This window comes from Haemaphysalis longicornis, unplaced genomic scaffold (assembly GCF_048455015.1).
Source record: "Haemaphysalis longicornis isolate Haplotype H1 unplaced genomic scaffold, Haemaphysalis longicornis Haplotype H1 scaffold_15, whole genome shotgun sequence".
In the NCBI taxonomy this organism is placed as follows: domain Eukaryota; kingdom Metazoa; phylum Arthropoda; class Arachnida; order Ixodida; family Ixodidae; genus Haemaphysalis; species Haemaphysalis longicornis.
Genome location: NW_027526257.1, coordinates 8099193 through 8117532, shown reverse-complemented (window position 1 = coordinate 8117532; position 18340 = coordinate 8099193). Strand labels below are relative to the sequence as shown.

Genomic DNA, 18340 nt, shown 5'->3' with positions numbered 1-18340 from the left:
ATGACCCAGGCGAAAGAGAGAAAAAGCAGAACGAGAGAGATGGAGGTTGTGAATCTTATTTTTGAGCCTGAATATTTTTATAAAAGAGCAATAAAAATATTTGTTATTTTACGCGTCGTTGTGACATTATTGCCGAAACGTTGTCATAAAGGAAAGGTTTGTTGCGGCATCTCTCGGCTTACTACAAAAACGTCTATTCGGTCGCCCACCCTCCGCAGGTAATAAAATAAAAAATCTCATACTGGTAGCTACTACTCCCAACAGAGGGCAAGACAAGCGGTTAACATTTTCTTTAGCACGCTTTTGTTCTTGAGACAATGTAGTGGCCGCACTAAAAGTCAACTGAGCCACCTCCACGACGTCACGGCTCGTCGATCGAGCTGCTCGCTTCTTCCTCCATGCAATCCTCCCTGTTCTGTGGCTACACGTGAGTAGCCGAGCCAGGCGCCTCGACGAGCAGTTTCTTGAAGGCAGCGGAGCGAGCATTGCGGAGAAGCGCCCGGCTTGCTGCTCGACAGACGGGCAATGGCAGCGTACAAGACGCTGCGGCGGGCTCTGAGCCACGTCTTGCTGGTCACCATCGGTGTGTGCATCGGGCTGTGGATATGCCTCAAGATGTGCCTGCAAGTGGTCTTCAAGGGACGGGCCATTCTGACGCCCAAGCCACGCACCGAGGAACCCGCATGTCTTCGGGACCCGGCGCTCGGAACGCACCAATTCGTCACACTGGAGGTGTGTGCGTCGTCTTTTGAACACGGAGATCTGATCTCGTTCGATGCCTTGATTGAGGGCGCGTACGCGATTGTGGGAGCGTTGTCCGGCACCACGGATTTCTTCGCGTCTTTTGAGCGAGTTGACGACGGCAGTTTGGTTGTGAGTGCATTCTATGACCGCCAATATCCGCGCCGCGACAACGTTGTCTGTTGAATCCGAGTAGCGATGTCACGGCGTTGTAAGGTCAGCAACGGCGACGCGCAATCAACCTGCAGTCGGTCAAATAAAACGCCGCCTCAATTGGTGGAATTCCTTCTGTTCGACCCCTGAATCGGCGATTGAACAAACGGCAACAAAAAACAGCTGCTTCTCGTCTGTACTACGTGTCTCCGGTCTCGTAAGCGAGCCAGGCTTTTATCGCGCTTATCGAAAACGATATCGCTGCTCATTACTGCTATCTCGTCGTTGCCGCTCAGGGTAAGTTTGAACGTAGCATGGCGGAAAGGATTTTGTCTATTTATAGGTGCGTGCGTGCGGCACCTCTTAAAAGATCGCGTCAAACCGCTGCCAAGTCCTGGGGCTCTAAAATTGCTCGTGCGTAAACCTTCAGCATTCGTGTACTCGTCGCTCTGTCAAGAGCGCTGACAAGGCGTAGCTGACGAGGTTATTGATGCGGAGCCGACAGTCACGCTTTATTTGTTTGTTTATTGCGAACGGGCCTCCCGGAAAGAGACGGGCAGTCTGACCTACGGGGAATGTCAGCTACGGGACATGCGAAACGGATTGGAGCCGGTGCTAACTGCATGCCCGCCGGTTTTTGTGTCTTCGCTGTTTGCTTTTCAACCGTTTTTGGTTTCTCTTTCCGGGTTTTGACGCGTCGGTTTTCGGTTTTTGTAGCGCCTGTCGGCGCGAGGCGTGTCTGCTTCGCACGCTATCTAGTTGCATCGACGGGGCCTGTCAAACACGAGACATCCAGCCGAGCCTCTCGTGTTCCATTCATTCATTCACCGGCTGCTCTTTGTGTTCGTGCGCGCTTCATTTCGCAATTACCTGTCAGAGCCGGACATTACGATGCGGCTAACCGATCGCGTATCCCCGGTGGTGCTACGCGCGGGAAATTTGAATGCGTTTTTTGCCGTACCCAGACTCGTCTCGAAGCTGGTGTTTGTTTCGAATCACGGAATGCGCCGTAGTTTTCCTAACTTTTTGTGAAATACTTAACATTTTCTGATTTGCCTAAATACGTCTCTATTGCAGAAGTGATATCAGTTCTAGAAAAAAAAAGTGTAGAGTGTTGCCTTGACTTTATTTTTCCAGCGATGTCTTTCGAATCCGCTGCAACTTTTGCTTTAGTATCACCCCGTTGGGAATGAGGCCAAATATTAGCACATGGGTATGATGCAAGCTTGTGAAGGTGATGTAAAACACCAGTCGACGTTACCGTACTGTCAACATTTTTCTCATGTCAATAAGACAGCAGTGCAGACCTCGGAACCAGTCTGTGACCCTAAATTCACATCAGTGGGAGCTATGGCACTAATTGCGGGTAATGAAATTGAGGAAAAAAGCAACTCTTCTTTTAAGCCTATTATTCTTAATGCCCATTTAATGTTTTGTTGACAATGAAGCAAATTATTCTTTTTCTTTCATGCGCGATGGCTGTTTTTATGCGCAATGGCTGTTTGACTCAACATAACCCATGATTCCGTAAAGTGCTTCAGCTTGATACAGGCCCTGAGCAAAGTAACCAACGTGACAGCTTAGAACAACCTGACAAGCTATTTAGCAAATAGTTGAGGCAGGTTTTTGCATTCCTGGCATATTTGTTTCCGTAAATGTAACAGCACATTTAAGAATTTTTTTGAGAATATTTCACCGATGGTCTCGCAAACTGGGAATCGTTAAGGTGAAAGGCTACTTGTTTTTCAGCAGCATTTGGCGAGGCCAGTTTTCAACCTGGGAGTGTCCGCAGACTTCTACGCACCCTGCCTACACTTCCCAAAACATCTCCGTCCCACATGCGTCAACAAAACATCACCGAATTGTTAAAACTTGCTGCTGAGCTGGTTTATTCATGGTCGTCACAAAGGAGGTTAGGTTTTTTGTACTATATGTGCGAAGATGTAGCTTAGTAATAAATCAGTTAAAGCAGCGCCCGTCCTGTCCGTTTGCTGTCTTGTTTCTTGAAGTGCTAGCCTCCTTTGTGACGATCACAGACTTGGCGGCATGCAAACGCTGCCACTTTATGCACAATAACCTGCAAGAATGTCGTGTCTACGTGGCTTGTACAGGCTGGCCAACTCGGCATAGGCCACATTGACTCTTCCCCAAGCAGCGTCCTTTGTAATGAAGTGTTGGTGTGTATAAGAGGGATTATCCCATCAGAAAACATTATCACTTTGCTTGCTATCACCGCAATGACTCAGCAGCTCGTAATCTTGACAAACCTGGTAGCTGCAGTATTATCTCTGGTAGAGGCATGGCTGCTTTATCATATGATTAGTTTGCAAACACAAGGTCTTGTAGGCTCTCAGTGAAGCCATAGTCTTAAAAAAATCTCTGTTCTGCATATCCACTGTATGTTGTCAGATTATAAGTTAAAGTGCCTGTGGGTAGATTCGAGAAATGGAAACTAACGTGTGTTCAAGGTTTGAGCATTCATTGGAAGAAGGTTCTCATAGTCTGAACTGAACCGTAGGCTTGTTGGTGGGACTAGCACTCTTTCCTTTGTATTTTGTACTTGGAAAAAAAAAAAAATTTACATTTAACTAACCAATAACTTGGTCAGACTACACTTGTTTGTCGGGTGCATTGTTTTTTACGAGTCTTCAGCTTTCTGTCATGGGGAAAAAGTTTCAGGTAATTAGGACCTGGAAATTTTCCCCCTGTGGCAAAAACGACTTATGTTTGTTTCAGCACGGGACCTTAAAAGGGCTCTTGAGTCATTGGCAGAAATTTTTTTGATGTTTGAGCTATTGCAATGAAAATTAGTAGACAGTGTGGTGATCAAAATAAATTTTTTCGCGCAGAAAAATAGTTTAGTATACATGCAAATTTCATCGTGAATGTTCGTTCAAAATTTTTCACGAAGCTGTCTAATGCGTGTTTACGAGTTTTATGCAAACATATAAATGGATGAATCTAGGAGTGCAGTAAAAGTTGCATCTCACATTTTTACCTTTCCTACCTTCAAAAGTTGTGCGACTTTATAGTGCGCGGTGGAAGAAGAAAAGTAAAATTTATCAGCAATGCACTTCCTGCGTGCATCATATCTCCTAGAGCAACAGAGCTAAAAGCCTGGAACAAACTCGCAACGCACTTTTTGGTTCGTCTCAGCTGTGGCTTCAAAGAAATCGTAAGCATCCGTTCAGCTGTTTTTTTTTTTTATATAAATGTACGACAAAAATTTTGCAACAAAATAGGTGTATATTTCAAATTATGAAGTTAATGTAAAAATTCGTTCTGCACTTATGGTCAGGACACTGCAACACACGTCTGCAGTTTTCACGGCAATAACTTTCTATTTTTTTTTTAGAAAGTTTTAGCGTTTTAGAAATTGAAAGCCATCACTAGTGATTTTATTGTCGTAATTAGCAGCTAGTGATGTTGAAAACTACCAGGTTGACTTCCTGTACTTTCCTTTAGAAGTCAGGGTTAATGGAGGACACGAAGAGAGATTTTGACAGCACTTTTCTCGTGACCTGTGTAAGGCAGTTTTCCCATTACTATTGCCTATAAAGCCATTAGGAATGTACAGTCATAAACAAATGGAACGCGATCACAGAAAAAAAGGAAGCAGATCACACAGCTATCGCGATGTCTTTCCATGCAAGTCATATTGATGCATAGGAAATGTGGCTTGCCAAATATTCAATAGGGCGCCAATATCGTGAACAGTATTTTTCACTTTTTCATGTTCTGGTCCATATTTTCCTGTTTGCATGTCATTTGACCATGACTGTACGTGGAGCCTGTTTATTATCTTCCATTTAAGTTTTGCGTAGAAGTTTGTGCCGAATCCCCTCCTCCATTTCAGAAAAGATATTGCGGTAATATTTTTGTTTTCGTACGGCTGCATGTAAACCTTTGATGAGAACTCGCAACTACCACTTTAAAGTCTATCCTTTTTTCTTTTTATAGGGAATTTGCTTTGAAGCTGTTAAACTCCCTTACTATCTAGTGCTAGTAGGTTGTCAACTGTCAACCTCCTTGATCTAGTGTCACTTTAGCGTGATTTGCTTGAACTGCCAGGTAAAAATAATACATTTTCTAGCTGGATTATTCAACCAGAAATTTCTTCTAGCTAGAGATGGGCAGAATTTCCAGCTAGAAATTAAGTTTCTAGCTGAGTCCTTGCTGGATTTAGATTTTGTTTCGGCAGGCACATATTACTTCGAGCTAGCGTTCGTCAGTCCAGCTGGAAGAAAAACAACCTGCGAGCAGAAAATAGTCGTCTCTAGCTAGACTAATAATTTTTCTAGTTGGAAGCTGTCAGTCCCAGCTATAATCCACAAATCTAGTCAGTAGTGAAGCTGGAAATTGTGATTTCTTGCTAGAAGTGCTCTTCCCATTTTCGCGTGTACGTAACCAGTGAGCTCATTTCACAGAACTGCCTTTGCAGCTGTTTGGACATTAAAAAAAAACGCAAAGGATATGGCACAAGTGCCCGGTGCCTTCCGAATTTAGCCTGAAAAAAGGAACTAAGAAAATGGTTGCTGCCTGAATGAGACTCGCCATCAAGCAATAGGCAGAGCAGGTGTGCTGGCCTTTTATCTTGTGTGAGGCCTCTTTTACGATACAGCCTCCTCTTATCTTTTATGGCTGCTAACTGTCCCAGTGCCTCTACCTTCGTTAGAGGTGTTTAGTCTGCATCTGTTCAGAAGTACTGTGACCGTCGATGAGGCAGGCATGCTCTAATCTGGCAGGAAATGTCTGCAGCACAAAAGGAACGGGGGGAGGGGGGAGTGCGCTGCAGTGAAGTCGGTGGGGCATACAGCTGGTAGATGAGATGTAAATGATTGGAGCACTTGTGTGTAGTGAGCAGGGGTTTTTGAAAGGTATAGGTCGAACCTTTCGCGTAGTTTTTGAGACGTTTGTGCTCGGCAGGTACCCTATGTTGTGCAAGTTCACTTTGGAAGGGGCAATTTTCGACTCGGAATGTATAAATTGGCGCAACAATTTTCGTGCAAGAAAAATTTAAGCTTTTTCCTTTCTTTTCTTTCGCGTGCTTTCGTTTAGCAAGTTTAATGTGATGAGATATTTTTGCCACGCTTTTTTTTTTAGCTTGTAGAGCATTGCATTCGCATGCAAGCTTCAGAGCTGTAAGTTATTTTTTGCACTTCTTTTTGTGGCATCATTTTTTGTTGGCTTCGTTGCATGCATAAGGTGTTGCCACAACTAAGTCAGTATGTTAACTCGAACACTGCTCAGTCTTCACAACACAACAGTAGTGGGTAGGTGACCATGTAAATTCTGACAGTACAGATAGACAACCAGATTTGTAACTGTTTATTGCAGCTAGAGAGAGAAAGTGCAGCGTCTGTGCTCATTTCCTGTTTGTGCAAACACGGAAGAAAAAAAATGTGAGAGGCCGAATGTTTGTACTCTGGAAAGGCTAGCTTGTCTGCGAAGTGCCGGCATAAGCCACCGTACGTGCAGACGTATCCTCCTTTCAAGATAACAGTCGTACAAGGTCAATGCACTTTCTGTCCGGCCCTTTGTTATCGCGTACGTCGGCAAGCTGACAGCCTATCGGTTTGTGTTGTAGGCAGACGGGTCAAAACCTAGAGCGGTTTATCGCGTCTGCAGTCACTCGATATAAAAAGGGTTCACCGTATAAGTTTTGCTCCCGGTTGCTGTTTATTTTTGGTATAAACTGCAGCATTCGCAAGATTCCTTTTGTTGTTGTTTTTTTTTTCATGTCTTTTTGTTTTTGTTTCCTTGTAGTGCGTGTCGTTTAAATCAAGCAATGTAAGCTCTTTCAAGGGGGCTGAGTTGTTCTAAACCCTCAACGGAAGCTTTTAGTGGTTTATTAGTAGATGCCGCCCCCCTCCCACCAACTATACCCAAACACCAAATAAAGGGGTTGATTCTTTCCTGACGCATGGTTTCGCATTCTTTGAGGAGCGTGTCTCCATTGAATGAGGAGAAAAAAAACGCACACAAAATCTTCAAAACCCAGAATTTTTTGTGCATTTAAGTAGTTATCGCATCACAGAAAATTTTCAAAAGTCACCTGTGACCATCACTCAAGGAATCAGTTTTTTCTTGCTCTAGTGGCATTAATGGAAAATATTTAGGGCAGCCTGATTGCTGCTCTGATGTTGACAAGATGAAAGAGCTTTGCAGAGTTATTTCAAACGGCATTACATTGTGGAAAGTTCAAAAGCACAGTCCTTTCGGTGGCATTCAGTCTTCTGAAGCTTCAATAAATGGCTACGTGACCGCCAGTTTTAATCGCATGCAACCACTTACAATACTTTAATTGCTTTAGCGAGGGGCAAGAGGTGTTCACTTAACTTGTTTCTGGGGTATCAAGGGCAACTTTAAGCTAAATCTTCCCAGTGATGCCATCACTGACTCAAGTGGCTGTCTGAATTGCTGGGAATATGGCTGTATATGGCTGGGATACCAAGGTCTTGGGCCGGCGGCAACAATTTACTCGGCGGCATGTGTTAACAGCGTTTGAAAAAATTCATTAAAAAAGATATTGGTCCTTTGGAGCCTTTATATGTTGGTACAACACGGCTTATATTGCCTCTAGAAAGATTTCTTCCCGGTTGTGCATTTATGTTTAGACGTGAAGCCTACTTTAAAGGGATCGGTGTGAGCTTGGTCTCTGTAAGCTGACTTTCCCACATTGCGTGTTGCGCAGTGAAGCGCGGCCACCCACGTAGAGAGTACAGTGTTACAGCCCCACTTTTAAGTGCAGAGCACTTTATGGCCGTGCCTTGTCGTCGTAGCTCACTCGCTGGACCCAAGTAGAGCCACACGGCGTTCCGTCGTAGCTGCTGTCGTTGCGGCGTAACCCAGAGGCTTCGAAAGCCAAGAGGTTTATATAGTCATAAGCGTTCGAAACTCGTAAAGCACTGGCGCTTGTCATACATCGTCCCGTAGCTTAGCGCAAAGAAAAGTGCATTTGCATTTGAGGTGAAACATGCGTAATTAACTGCCTGCATTCATTTAGTTACGAACGATCATTCGGTTGGTGTTTACGATAGCAAGGGGGAAAAAAAAGGGGGCAGTGCAACGCTAGCATGTGCGGGAGGAAAAGCAAGCGCAAAAAGAACAGAACTCCCGCTGGCGCAGTTTCAGGCGGGGGGCGCGCGAGCACTGCGAAGGCGGGAAATTTGAATTGCATTGGGTGGTAGCAGTGAGTGTATAACGGCGCCACAGTCCATTATGGCGAATCACTGCTCTGCACTTCCGACAGCTTCTTTCACATTGAGTGGAACGGCTTTGATTTTTACGCTCCTCTCAGCTGTCGCCGTCTCTTTCTTGAGTCATGTGTGCCCCTGGCCAAGCTGGTTCCCCGGGCATTGCACAATGCCACATGCTATATGACAGCCACCTGTGTGCTGCACTAGAGCCCTCACTGAAATTGGCATGGCTGCACTGTAAGTTTATTAGAGAGCTATAGCAGAGTGGAGAACCGGTCCCGGTACGGTACCCGGTGCACATGCGCATGCACGCAACCACTTTTTTTCACCTCAGCGCACGTGCAGTGGCGCTGGTCGCCTACCAGGTATCGTACCGGGACCGGTTCTTTTCTCTGCTATAACTCTGTTATCCCTGCCCAAGAAGCATCTGTGTCCTTAGTCTGGGACGTAGAGATTCCATCAATGTCCTTCAAATTCAACATAGCAAATCCCACTACACCGGCAGCTTCACTCGACTTCCCTCGTGACAGGATGAAAGAGCTGTGATTTTTTTTTTGTAAAAATCTGTGCGACTTTTTTAGCTTTATGTTGTAACCAGGAATAAAGCCTTGGTTTTTGTGCAGGTGTTTGCATTCCTAACCCTGTGCAAAGCTTCGGTTCTGAAAAGCTGGAATTGAATGTTTAGTTGTGTGACATTTTCAGAATTAACCAGTTATCGAGGGTGCACGTTTGTAATGAATGGCAACTGTTTGGACTTCTCTTCCTTGCGTTCAGACATGTCGGTTAAGTTCTGAAACGCCATAAATAATTTTGCAGAGGAGCAATGTTTGACAGTTTCCTGCCGCAATTAACAGATATTATCTTGAGTCTCTGATTGGCAGTTAGCATATGGGCAGCTGTAGAATCTCTTCTTCCATCACGAAAATCTTTTGTCTCCTCCCTCCCCCTTTCGTTGCCTGATTTTCACTTTCTTTTTCATACCTGATAATGCTACCCACTTGCAGCAAAATATTCGAGTAGGTTCCTAGTCTCACACTCCCACATATCCTTGTGCACTTCTCGGATAATTACAGTACCTGCAGTTTTTTTTCCAGAATGAAAATGAAATGTTTAAAGCAATGGTGGCGTGTGCGCTTGCCTCGCTGCATGTTGTCGAAAGACCTGCCATGCGACACGTTTTCCTCTTTCCCCATCACACCTCTCGTGCACTTTTGCTCCCTCCTGACTCTTCCACGACGAGTGCAATGGAAATTTGCTCAACTTTCCATTTCCATTCTCCTGCATCTGCTGCTCTGCCGGTGTCATCTGTTAAGACCTTGCACATCCGTTTGCCTTATCTTTTTACCGCATCTCCTTTTATTTTATTACCCATGGTAAAAACCAATTTGACGTGTATTATTAATTAAAGCAGCGCTGGTGCTCTCAGTTGTGTGCTTGTATTTTGTCTAAAATACGTCCAAAGTTTTCTTAGCGCTGAATAATGTCAAAATGTACGAGTCACGAGAGCAGTTTGGAAAGGTTTCCCCAATTCTGAATTCAAGCCCTCTTTCACTTATTTTTGGCTGGGCAGTTGTATTGGGTGGGACGCAGACAGAGGACAGATGGACCAAAATATATTTGTGTTTACGTAGCCCAAGGAAGACTGTCGTCTTTAAAAGTGCAATGGACATTGCCCTTTTCTTTTGTTGCTGCACGATTGAAGAACAATCGTTGTTTTGTTCTAGTGGGTATGTAACACAGCTGTCAAAGTAGCTAAACTCTCCATCATGCAGGTTGAATAAAAGAAAAATGAACTTGTTTTTTTTTTTAATGGATATGAGCAGACGATTTGTTTGTGGGCAACTCTTTTTTCTTATGTTGCTTTTTCGTTCAAGAACTTGCACTTCTTCAGCTGTAGCAGCTTGGAAACCTTCCCGTTTTATACTCATTTGGCATGATCATATATGCACAGTGCAAACAGGTCTTGCTGTTTAACATGGCCCCACATGTCCCCTAATTTTATATATGGTGACTCTTTCTCTCTGATACCTTGAGTAGAATGATTTAATTTAGGTTCAGGCATTGTTTACCTACGTTAACGTGTAACTGGGGGCTTGGCATGTGTTTAGCTTTACTAATGTTGGATGTTCGTCATAATGAAATTAGAATATCAACATCATTTTCAAAGAAGGGCTGTGTACTTTGTGCAGTTAAGGAGTGGATGTCAAGGGTTAAATAGATTCCTTATACAGTTGAAACCTTCTTGCTAATCATTGCTTTGAATTGGTGTTTGCTTTATTAGGTTTATTGCCTCACTACAACTTAAAAAATCCCGAGAACACTGTAGTGCTGCTCGGGGAATTTCAGGAATAAATTGTGACGTAACCTTGCAGCTACCGAATGCATCACTTCATTGGAGAGTTGTACATGGATGTACACGTAGACCCCCGTGAAGATGGCAAGAGCATTTCTAGGAAGAAATCATAACTTTCAGCTACATTTCTGACTATATTTATAAATTCTAGCTGTAATTGAAAGCTTCTAACCAAAAAAAAAAAATTCTTAGTCTACTGGAGAGGATTATTTCCGGCTTGCAGTTTTTTTTTTCTTCCTGCTGGACTGACAAATGTTAGCTGGAAGCAAATCTCAATCCAGCTAGAAATTAGCTAGAAACTGAATTTCTAGCTAGAAATTCTGCTTATTTGTAGCTGGAAACATTTCTATAGTTACGAGAAATTTTTGGTTCAATAATCCAGCTAGAAAAAATATTACTTTACTCGAGCGTAGGACACGAAAACCCCTTCACGGTTTCGTGCACTTGCCACTGTCGTCAGAAGAACATTTGAAAAATGGCGGGCTATTACTGGCTGATGTGTACTTGCTTTCATTATAGAGAAAAGCCCCCCTTCCCTCCCCCAGATATTGTGGCAACCTGGAAGATCATTTTAACATTGAATGTCCGCATGTGCCCCTGGTGATATAATAAAGTCCTGCAAGCACGCAGTACGATAATAGTGTCCCATGTAGACCACAGGTTTTGTCGAGAAAGTAGCGAATAGGCTAAGAAATGCAGCGCCATCACTGCATACTTGCCTACACATTGTAGGCACTTCTATCCACAGTGTTATTTCAGGGGCAGCTGCACTACCACATTTATATTGCTGTCATCTCTATTCTCCATCTCCCTCTAGTATCCCTTGGCGAGGAGAAATCTTATTGCCACACTGTTATGCGGTGCGACAGTTAATTTATTGCATTCCGCAACCCCCGTCGTGCCTCTTACATGGCGTTCGCATTATTTCTGATCGGCGCACTTTTCAGTTTTTCAGTGATGTCAAATATTTGCTCCTACTTTCTTATCATGCTTGCTGATGACCTGGCCCTTTACACCAGCCATTGTCGTTGCCTTTTAAAGTGTTTTCAATAAATAAATAAATTAATTATTTACATTTATTTTTACTAAAAAAATGGTAGGATTTACTCTCACAGCAGTCTCATGAAGTAACTTTTTTTTCTGCATTTTTTGTTCATAGTCGCTCTTGCGCTGTAAAAAAAACAATCACCATCAGTTATTAATTGAGTAAGAATAATTAATTGTGGCGCCACGTTCGGGTGCAATTTCAATGGTCAGTTGGGCTTCCTTGAAGACGTGATGAGTTCTTAAATCTGCCTGTCGCTGAACGGACTGGGCAACGATTGGTATTTGCCGCATAGTGATCAAGGTTTGCTTCACCGAGACGCAGACTTCTCCGAAAGGTGGTTGAGGGCAGAAATTTGTAGGCGGGAGGCACAGATACAGAACAATGATACAGTGTGCCTAATCTTGTGACGCAGAATTGCTGGAAGTCAACGAGAAAGTTATATGCCGAGAGGTTTCGAAAGTAAGGTCAGGTAGAGGGCATGTTGTGGCATACAGTTGGGCAAGTCTAGGTGTGCACATGCGTGCAATGACATTTTTTTTTCAATTAATATCAAAAACACGCTGCTTAAATCATTCATTTCAGCACTGCCAGACTTTGCACGTACGTCATAACTTGAAGGTTGTGTGGTAGAGTGGAAATGTTTGTAATGGTAGTACCTTGTTTCTTTCTCACTGTGTTTACCAAAAGATATTGCGTTGTAGCGATTGAACTTCAGGGCAAACAATGGGAGCTTTTTTTTTCTTTTCCTTTTCTTTCTTTTGATGCAGCACAGGCACTTAAATTTATCTTAAAGCACTGACTGTCATACCATCTTAGTTCTTGAAGCCCACAACTCCGTGGCTATCAATTGCGCCTTGAACGCAGCTTAAAAGCTCCTTCAGAGGGAGTGAATAAAAAAGGTACTTAATATCGATTGAAAACGCTAAAAGCCCTTTGTTGTTGGCTTTCAAAAAGTCTAATACTTTGAGTTTTTGATCATAAAGGGTTCGTCAAGTACTAAAAGCTTGAGCTTTTGCTGCAAGAATAACGCAAGGGGCTTTCGCCATGCCCTGTTTTCCGAGACAGTGGCACGAAACAGGAAATCTGGTTTGTGGTTTTTCGCCATGGAAAATACCTACAAGCTTAAGCTTTCTTTGCTGGCTTTGCTGACTTTAGACTGTAGCGATCCAATAACTTTCATGTGTTCGTACCGCAGTCCCATGTTTCGTGTTCCCTCCACCTCCTTCTAAATTGGCTTGTAACCCTCATAGGTGAGCAGTGGTTTGCTGGTGCATAATACGGTCACCAACGCCACCGTTGACGTTGACTGTGCAGTGTGCGGAGGAGGAGGAGGACCGGCCGGGCCGGTCCAGGGGCGATGTAGTGGAGAACGGCAGCAACGGGAAGAAGAAGTCGGACCGCCGGTCGCCTCCCCGGACCGTGACCCTTCACTACGTCTCGGCAGGCAGCCGCGACAGCCCGCTGCTGCTGTTTGTGCATGGGTTCCCCGACACCTGGTACACCTGGGAGAAGCAGATACGCCACTTCCAAAAGGACTTCTGGTCAGTATGATGATGATGATGATGATTGCTATTGGTTTCCCCTCTGTAGCGGGGTGATGACATGTCATCTTACCCAAAAGGACTAATACACCCATGTTTTATACTCTTTATTTAATACTAGCGCCGCTCTTAGGGCAGGCACAGAAAGCTTATTAGGCACAAAACACCTTTTTTTTTTTCCTGTTACAGGTGGTAACTGTACTAGGCAATATTCCCCTCTCACCTTTTCGTCCTCCAGCATTCTAATCTTCTTTTCGGCGCCTCGACAGCCTTGAAGTTAACTTCCTCTGTGATACCTTTAAATCCTAGGGCTTCTGGAAGCCGAATATTTCCCTCGTGTAGATTTGGATGGACACCCTCGCATTCTAACACTATGTGCCGCATATTTTCTGTTTCTTTTCCGCAGACCACGCGTACCCCATCATTTGTGAATACTTCCCCGGGGGAGGGGGGGAGGGGGGGAGGGTATGCACTCTCTCGCCCTCTCTCTTGCAAATGGGCGCCCCGGCATTTCATTTCCTTTCATTTCATTTCACCTCATTTCCAATTCCAACATGATAGTTCAGAAAAACTGCTTGGACCCATAGCCAAAGGCTAGTATCGGGTCCAATGTTGAGATGCAAGGCATTGTAACAGGATACAGAAGACGAGATGCGAGAACATTGCGAATACAGAAAAGAAGATTAGGGAATTGTGGGAATTGTACAAACATGTATATCCACACACTGACAGAAAGGAAGATTAGGGAATTGTACAAACATATATGTCCACACACTGACAGAAAAGAAGATTAGGGAATTGTACAAACATATATATCCACACACGGAAACTTGGGTAAGATAACAGAAACATGCAATTTAAGCAATGAATAATAACAACTACGCAGTAAACTTTCGCTGGATGAAGTTATGTTTGTAGTCAAGAGTTTAACGATTTTGTTACTATTTGGGGAGAGACTGCTGGTCAGGGAGACTCATTAAGGAGGGAACGGAAATGTTTCTTGATTTTAAGGGGAAATTTATCAGCCGGTTTTATGTCCTGGGGCCAAACTATTCCAGATTTTGGTACCGATGAACTGTATTCGTCGTTCTTCATATACGTTATTGGTGGGAGGTAGGTTGAAGTTACCGGCAACAGAATATGCACAAAACGTTTGTAGTGTTGTCTGGGCCAGTTAACAAATTTTTTTGCACAAATGTGACCCTTTCGGGTCGGTGTTGTTTGATGGCAAAGTTGGCAGTGGCATCGTGTCGCAGAAAGTTTAGCCGATGCTAAACAACAGTATTCGAATTCGAAACAAGCGAGTGAGTGTGGTTGCCCATGTTGGTGTTAAATGAATTGGAGCATGAAGTGCGCGACTTTTGTGCACAGCTTTTGAGGAAAAGTAGGGATCTGGGTTTACTGTGGAAAAAAAATCTTTATAAAGTGGCTTGGAGAATTGCGCAACCCCCCCGCAGCAGTGTTGAGGTGGGTTTAGGGTTGCCACCTGCCCGGTTTTGGACCGGCCCGACTGGTTTTTTAAACACCAGGCCGGTTGATGGTCCATACTTAAAACTGGCTGGCATTTGCCGGTTTTTTGGCCCTCGTGCCGTGACTATGTCCGTTTTGGTGTTTGATAAGCTTCAATTCAACAACTAAGATGACAAATATGTGTCGACAAGCTGCGCAAAGACACTTGAGCTGAGAAAATACGCGGGCGAGCGCACTGCCTGAGATGGAGGGGGACCTAAGGGAGGAACAAAACAATGAAATGCTGCCACCGCGGTCAGCAATTGCGGCGACTGTTCAGTGAAGCACATACAGAGCGATAACCAAGCTCTCAATCACTTTCAGTACAAACGTTATGATGGTTTCTCTCTAAGAAAACGCTACAATAAATGGCACTGCATGTCAAAAACATGGCGTCTTTTTTTCGACAGAATTAAACATTCTATATACCATGCTCCCCTCCCCCCCCCCCCTTGCCTTGAAGGGCCTTTTTTTTTTTTCGGGGAAAGGTGGCAACCCTGGTTGGGTTACGTAGAGCTGAACCACAGGGAAGTGGGGGGAAAATAATTTTAGTGTTGTTCCAAAAGCCTGTGTAGAAAAAAAAGTGGGAGGGGGCAAAAAAGGGAAAGAAATGCTGTGTCGAGATCCTGGCAAGCAGCTGGGCTCGCGTAACTCAGCGAGTGTGGTATTTTTTTGGTTGGTCTCCAATGCAATCTTGTGACAGATTGCATTATGAGCACACGAGGACCATAGTGCCTTGTACTAAAGCTTGACGTTGGGCTAGAGAAAGCGGACAGACTCGAGTGCTTTGTCTGTCCGCCTTCTCTTTGGTCCACGTCTTGCCGCGCAGTTTACCGGGGTGTCAGAGTGCCTGGTGTTTGCTCTTTTTTAAACTGGCCCCAGAGGGAAATCAACACACAGATTATGTTTGCTTTCCAAGTAGCGACGCTGTGTCTGCATTATTTGTTCAAATCACTAACGCGTAAGAGTTACGTTAGATGTGTGTCATTTTATTCAAAGAAAACGGAGTACAGTGTTGGTGCCACACTTGCATTGTATTCCATTTCGGCTTAGAATCCTGTCTGGGGAATTCATCGTACTAGCGAAAATTACGACAGGGACGAAGTTGAAGAGGAGATGAAACACACGCTAGAACTTCAACTCAGCTTATGCCACAGGAACACAGAAAGCACCTATATGTACAGTCTCTGTCAAAATTTTCTAGGCCAGGTAGGAAGTGCATCAGCGGCAAAACATTTAACGTACAAGCCTACGTCCCGAGTGAGGATGTAACGTTGTATGCCGAAAGCTAGGGAAAACGCCTTTCTTTCCTACTGTCATTAGATAACTTTGTCATATTTAAAAGTAAAGCTTATTCTTTGAGTTCTTTGTGGTCCAGTAGGCTTAGGTTTGGCCTAGAAAATTTTGGCAAAGAGTGTACATGATACGTACATAGTGTGTTTTGTCTCCTCTTTAGCTTTGTCCCCGCTTTAAAGGAGCCATGAAGGCAAAATAATACAAGTTGTGTTTATTAGAAAGACTGCTTAGTCCCGATAACAATGATACCAATATCATCGCAATCTTCGAACAAATAACGGAGATATTGAAGAAAACGTGTGAAGCAGTCGCGACCGCCTAGCCAATTTTCCGCAACTTTTCTATGACGTCACGGAACCTTGTTTGTGCACTTGGCGGCCACCTAACTCGCCTGTCGCGACGACACATGACTGGACGTCTGTAATGGGGCCTCTAGTTCCATTTGACCGCATCACTTGAACGCTAACGTGCAGTTAACGCACTGAAAGTTATGTTTTATTGTTGGCCCGTATGACGTCATTCTCGCTCATAACGCGTCACCATGGCGCAAAATTTGAAAGTTTTTAAATACTTCTTGCTTTTTTTTTTTTCGTGAAAAAAACACCTTTTATGGCTGTAATGGAGATGAGTGAGATACTGAATTCTAGTTTTTTCAAATTAAACGAAGTTGTACTTTCTCTTCATGGCTCCTTTAATGCTCGCTAGTACAATAAATTCCCTAGTTCATAACCAAGTCGCCAAACTTAGCGCTTTAAAACCCTGTTTGTGGTTCAGAGCGGCAGCTGGCATGACACTCCCTCTCTTCCCTGTGGTGTGCAGGGTGGTGGCGGTGGACATGCGGGGCTGTGGCAAGTCGACCAGGTTTGAGCGCGTCGAGGACTACCTCCTGTCGCACCTGGTGGACGACCTCAGGGGCCTCATCCTGGCACTGGGTGCGTTGGTTGGCCTGCTGCGTGTGTCCTTGAATGTCTGCGAGGTCGGTTACGGGGCCCATTGAAGAAGGTGACGGCCAACCAAGGGGGGGAACATTTGTAGAAACTCCCAAGCAGCGATTGTTTGGCAGTTGTGTTAGCCGTTGAGCCCGCTTGAAGTTAGCTTCACTGCGATACGCAGATGCCATGCTGGGAAGAGGTTTATCAGGGGCAGCATAAACAGCTCAGTGTCAAAGTACGAATGTCCAAGGGCTCAAATAACACTATAAGATCATATGTGCAGGCACCGTCAAAAGTAACTGGAACATGGTCTCGAAATTTACGCGAATTTCATCTTCCGGAAACTGCCTGGCTGCATTGGTGTCCGTTTAAAGGGGTCCTTTCTAACAGAAAAAGCATCCTGAAAGCCAGTAATGGCTGTCATAAAGCCAGTAAGAAAAATATTTTGTGATGTTCGCAAATCCTCGTTCCGATTATTTATGACGGCACTTGCACAAGCATGGACAGCAGACGACAGATGCTGGTGCCACAACCCAGACGCGATCGGAATGCTCTGATGGGATAAAAGGCATGTTTGTTCACCTGCTGCACAATGAATAGTTCCACCAGTGGATGTGTGTTTTGTCCAATTACACATATCTGGAAAGGACTTGTAGGTTTATGTTTGATTATGATAGACGGGATTGGTGGGGCTCTGGGTGGTGCAACAAACCACGTTTTCTTTGTCACATTTGTTTTGGGCTTTGTAAGCCCTGATTTCTGTGAGTTGTTGTGGGGTACTCTCAGGCGGGGCGAGTATGTGGTATAAATACTATAGTTATTAGGCAGAGAGATAGGTGAAACGCTGGTGAAAGTTCACGAGGAAACGGCATCTTGAAACTGTTAAACAATAAATCGGGAACAATCAAGGAAATGTGCAACCAGACAGAACGCTCGCACCATTTTGAATGATACGGTCAAACCTTGATATGACATAGAAGTAAAAACAGCGCATTACCTTGTTATATGCTGAAATTTCACTGCATCGAAATTCTGCCTGTAATATACAGAGATGTTGCCAGTGTACTTGCCAGTTGTAAGGACTGATTCAGAACACCCCTTCTTTTTTTTTTGGAAAGTAATCTATGAAGCTTATTTGCGCCCCTTTAGTTGTCAGATACGACCTCGCATTGTGTTCATAGGCCCATCATGTGACCCAGTCAATCTTGCGTAACAAGCCCTTTGAGGTTGCTGGGGCCTTTGCCGTCATCATCATTGTCACTGTCTTGAGCCCCTTGAGAGTGTTCAAACACCTCTTGCATGATGAACTCTTCTGTCCCTTCATTGGTTGCAAGGACACCAGAGTCGGTGCAGAGGTAGTGCTTTAAAGTGACACCATCAGGAACGACGTTGTCGTTTTCCAAGCATCACCTAGCTTCTCCAAGGCTGTCCTTTGGGGGTTACTTTTTCTTTGTAGCTTTGTTATGTCAGGGGTTTAGTTATATTCAAGTTCATTATACTGAGGTTTTTTTTTTGCTGTACAAAGTAAACTGTGCTAGTTTGGAGAGCGGCCATTGGCATTGCCAACT

General features: G+C 44.3%; 1 protein-coding gene across 1 annotated transcript in view; it reads left to right on the top strand.

Moving 5' to 3' along the window:
* Window positions 1-325: 325 nt before the first annotated feature.
* The window catches only part of LOC144165789 (AB hydrolase superfamily protein YfhM-like), a 40730-nt gene continuing 22715 nt past the window's right edge, over window positions 326-18340 (top strand). The window contains exons 1-3 of the mRNA XM_077695563.1: window positions 326-732; window positions 12809-13035; window positions 16660-16772. Of these exons, the coding sequence (XP_077551689.1) occupies window positions 526-732; window positions 12809-13035; window positions 16660-16772 (547 nt within the window). The 5' untranslated portion in view covers window positions 326-525. The remainder of the gene's footprint in view (window positions 733-12808; window positions 13036-16659; window positions 16773-18340) is intronic.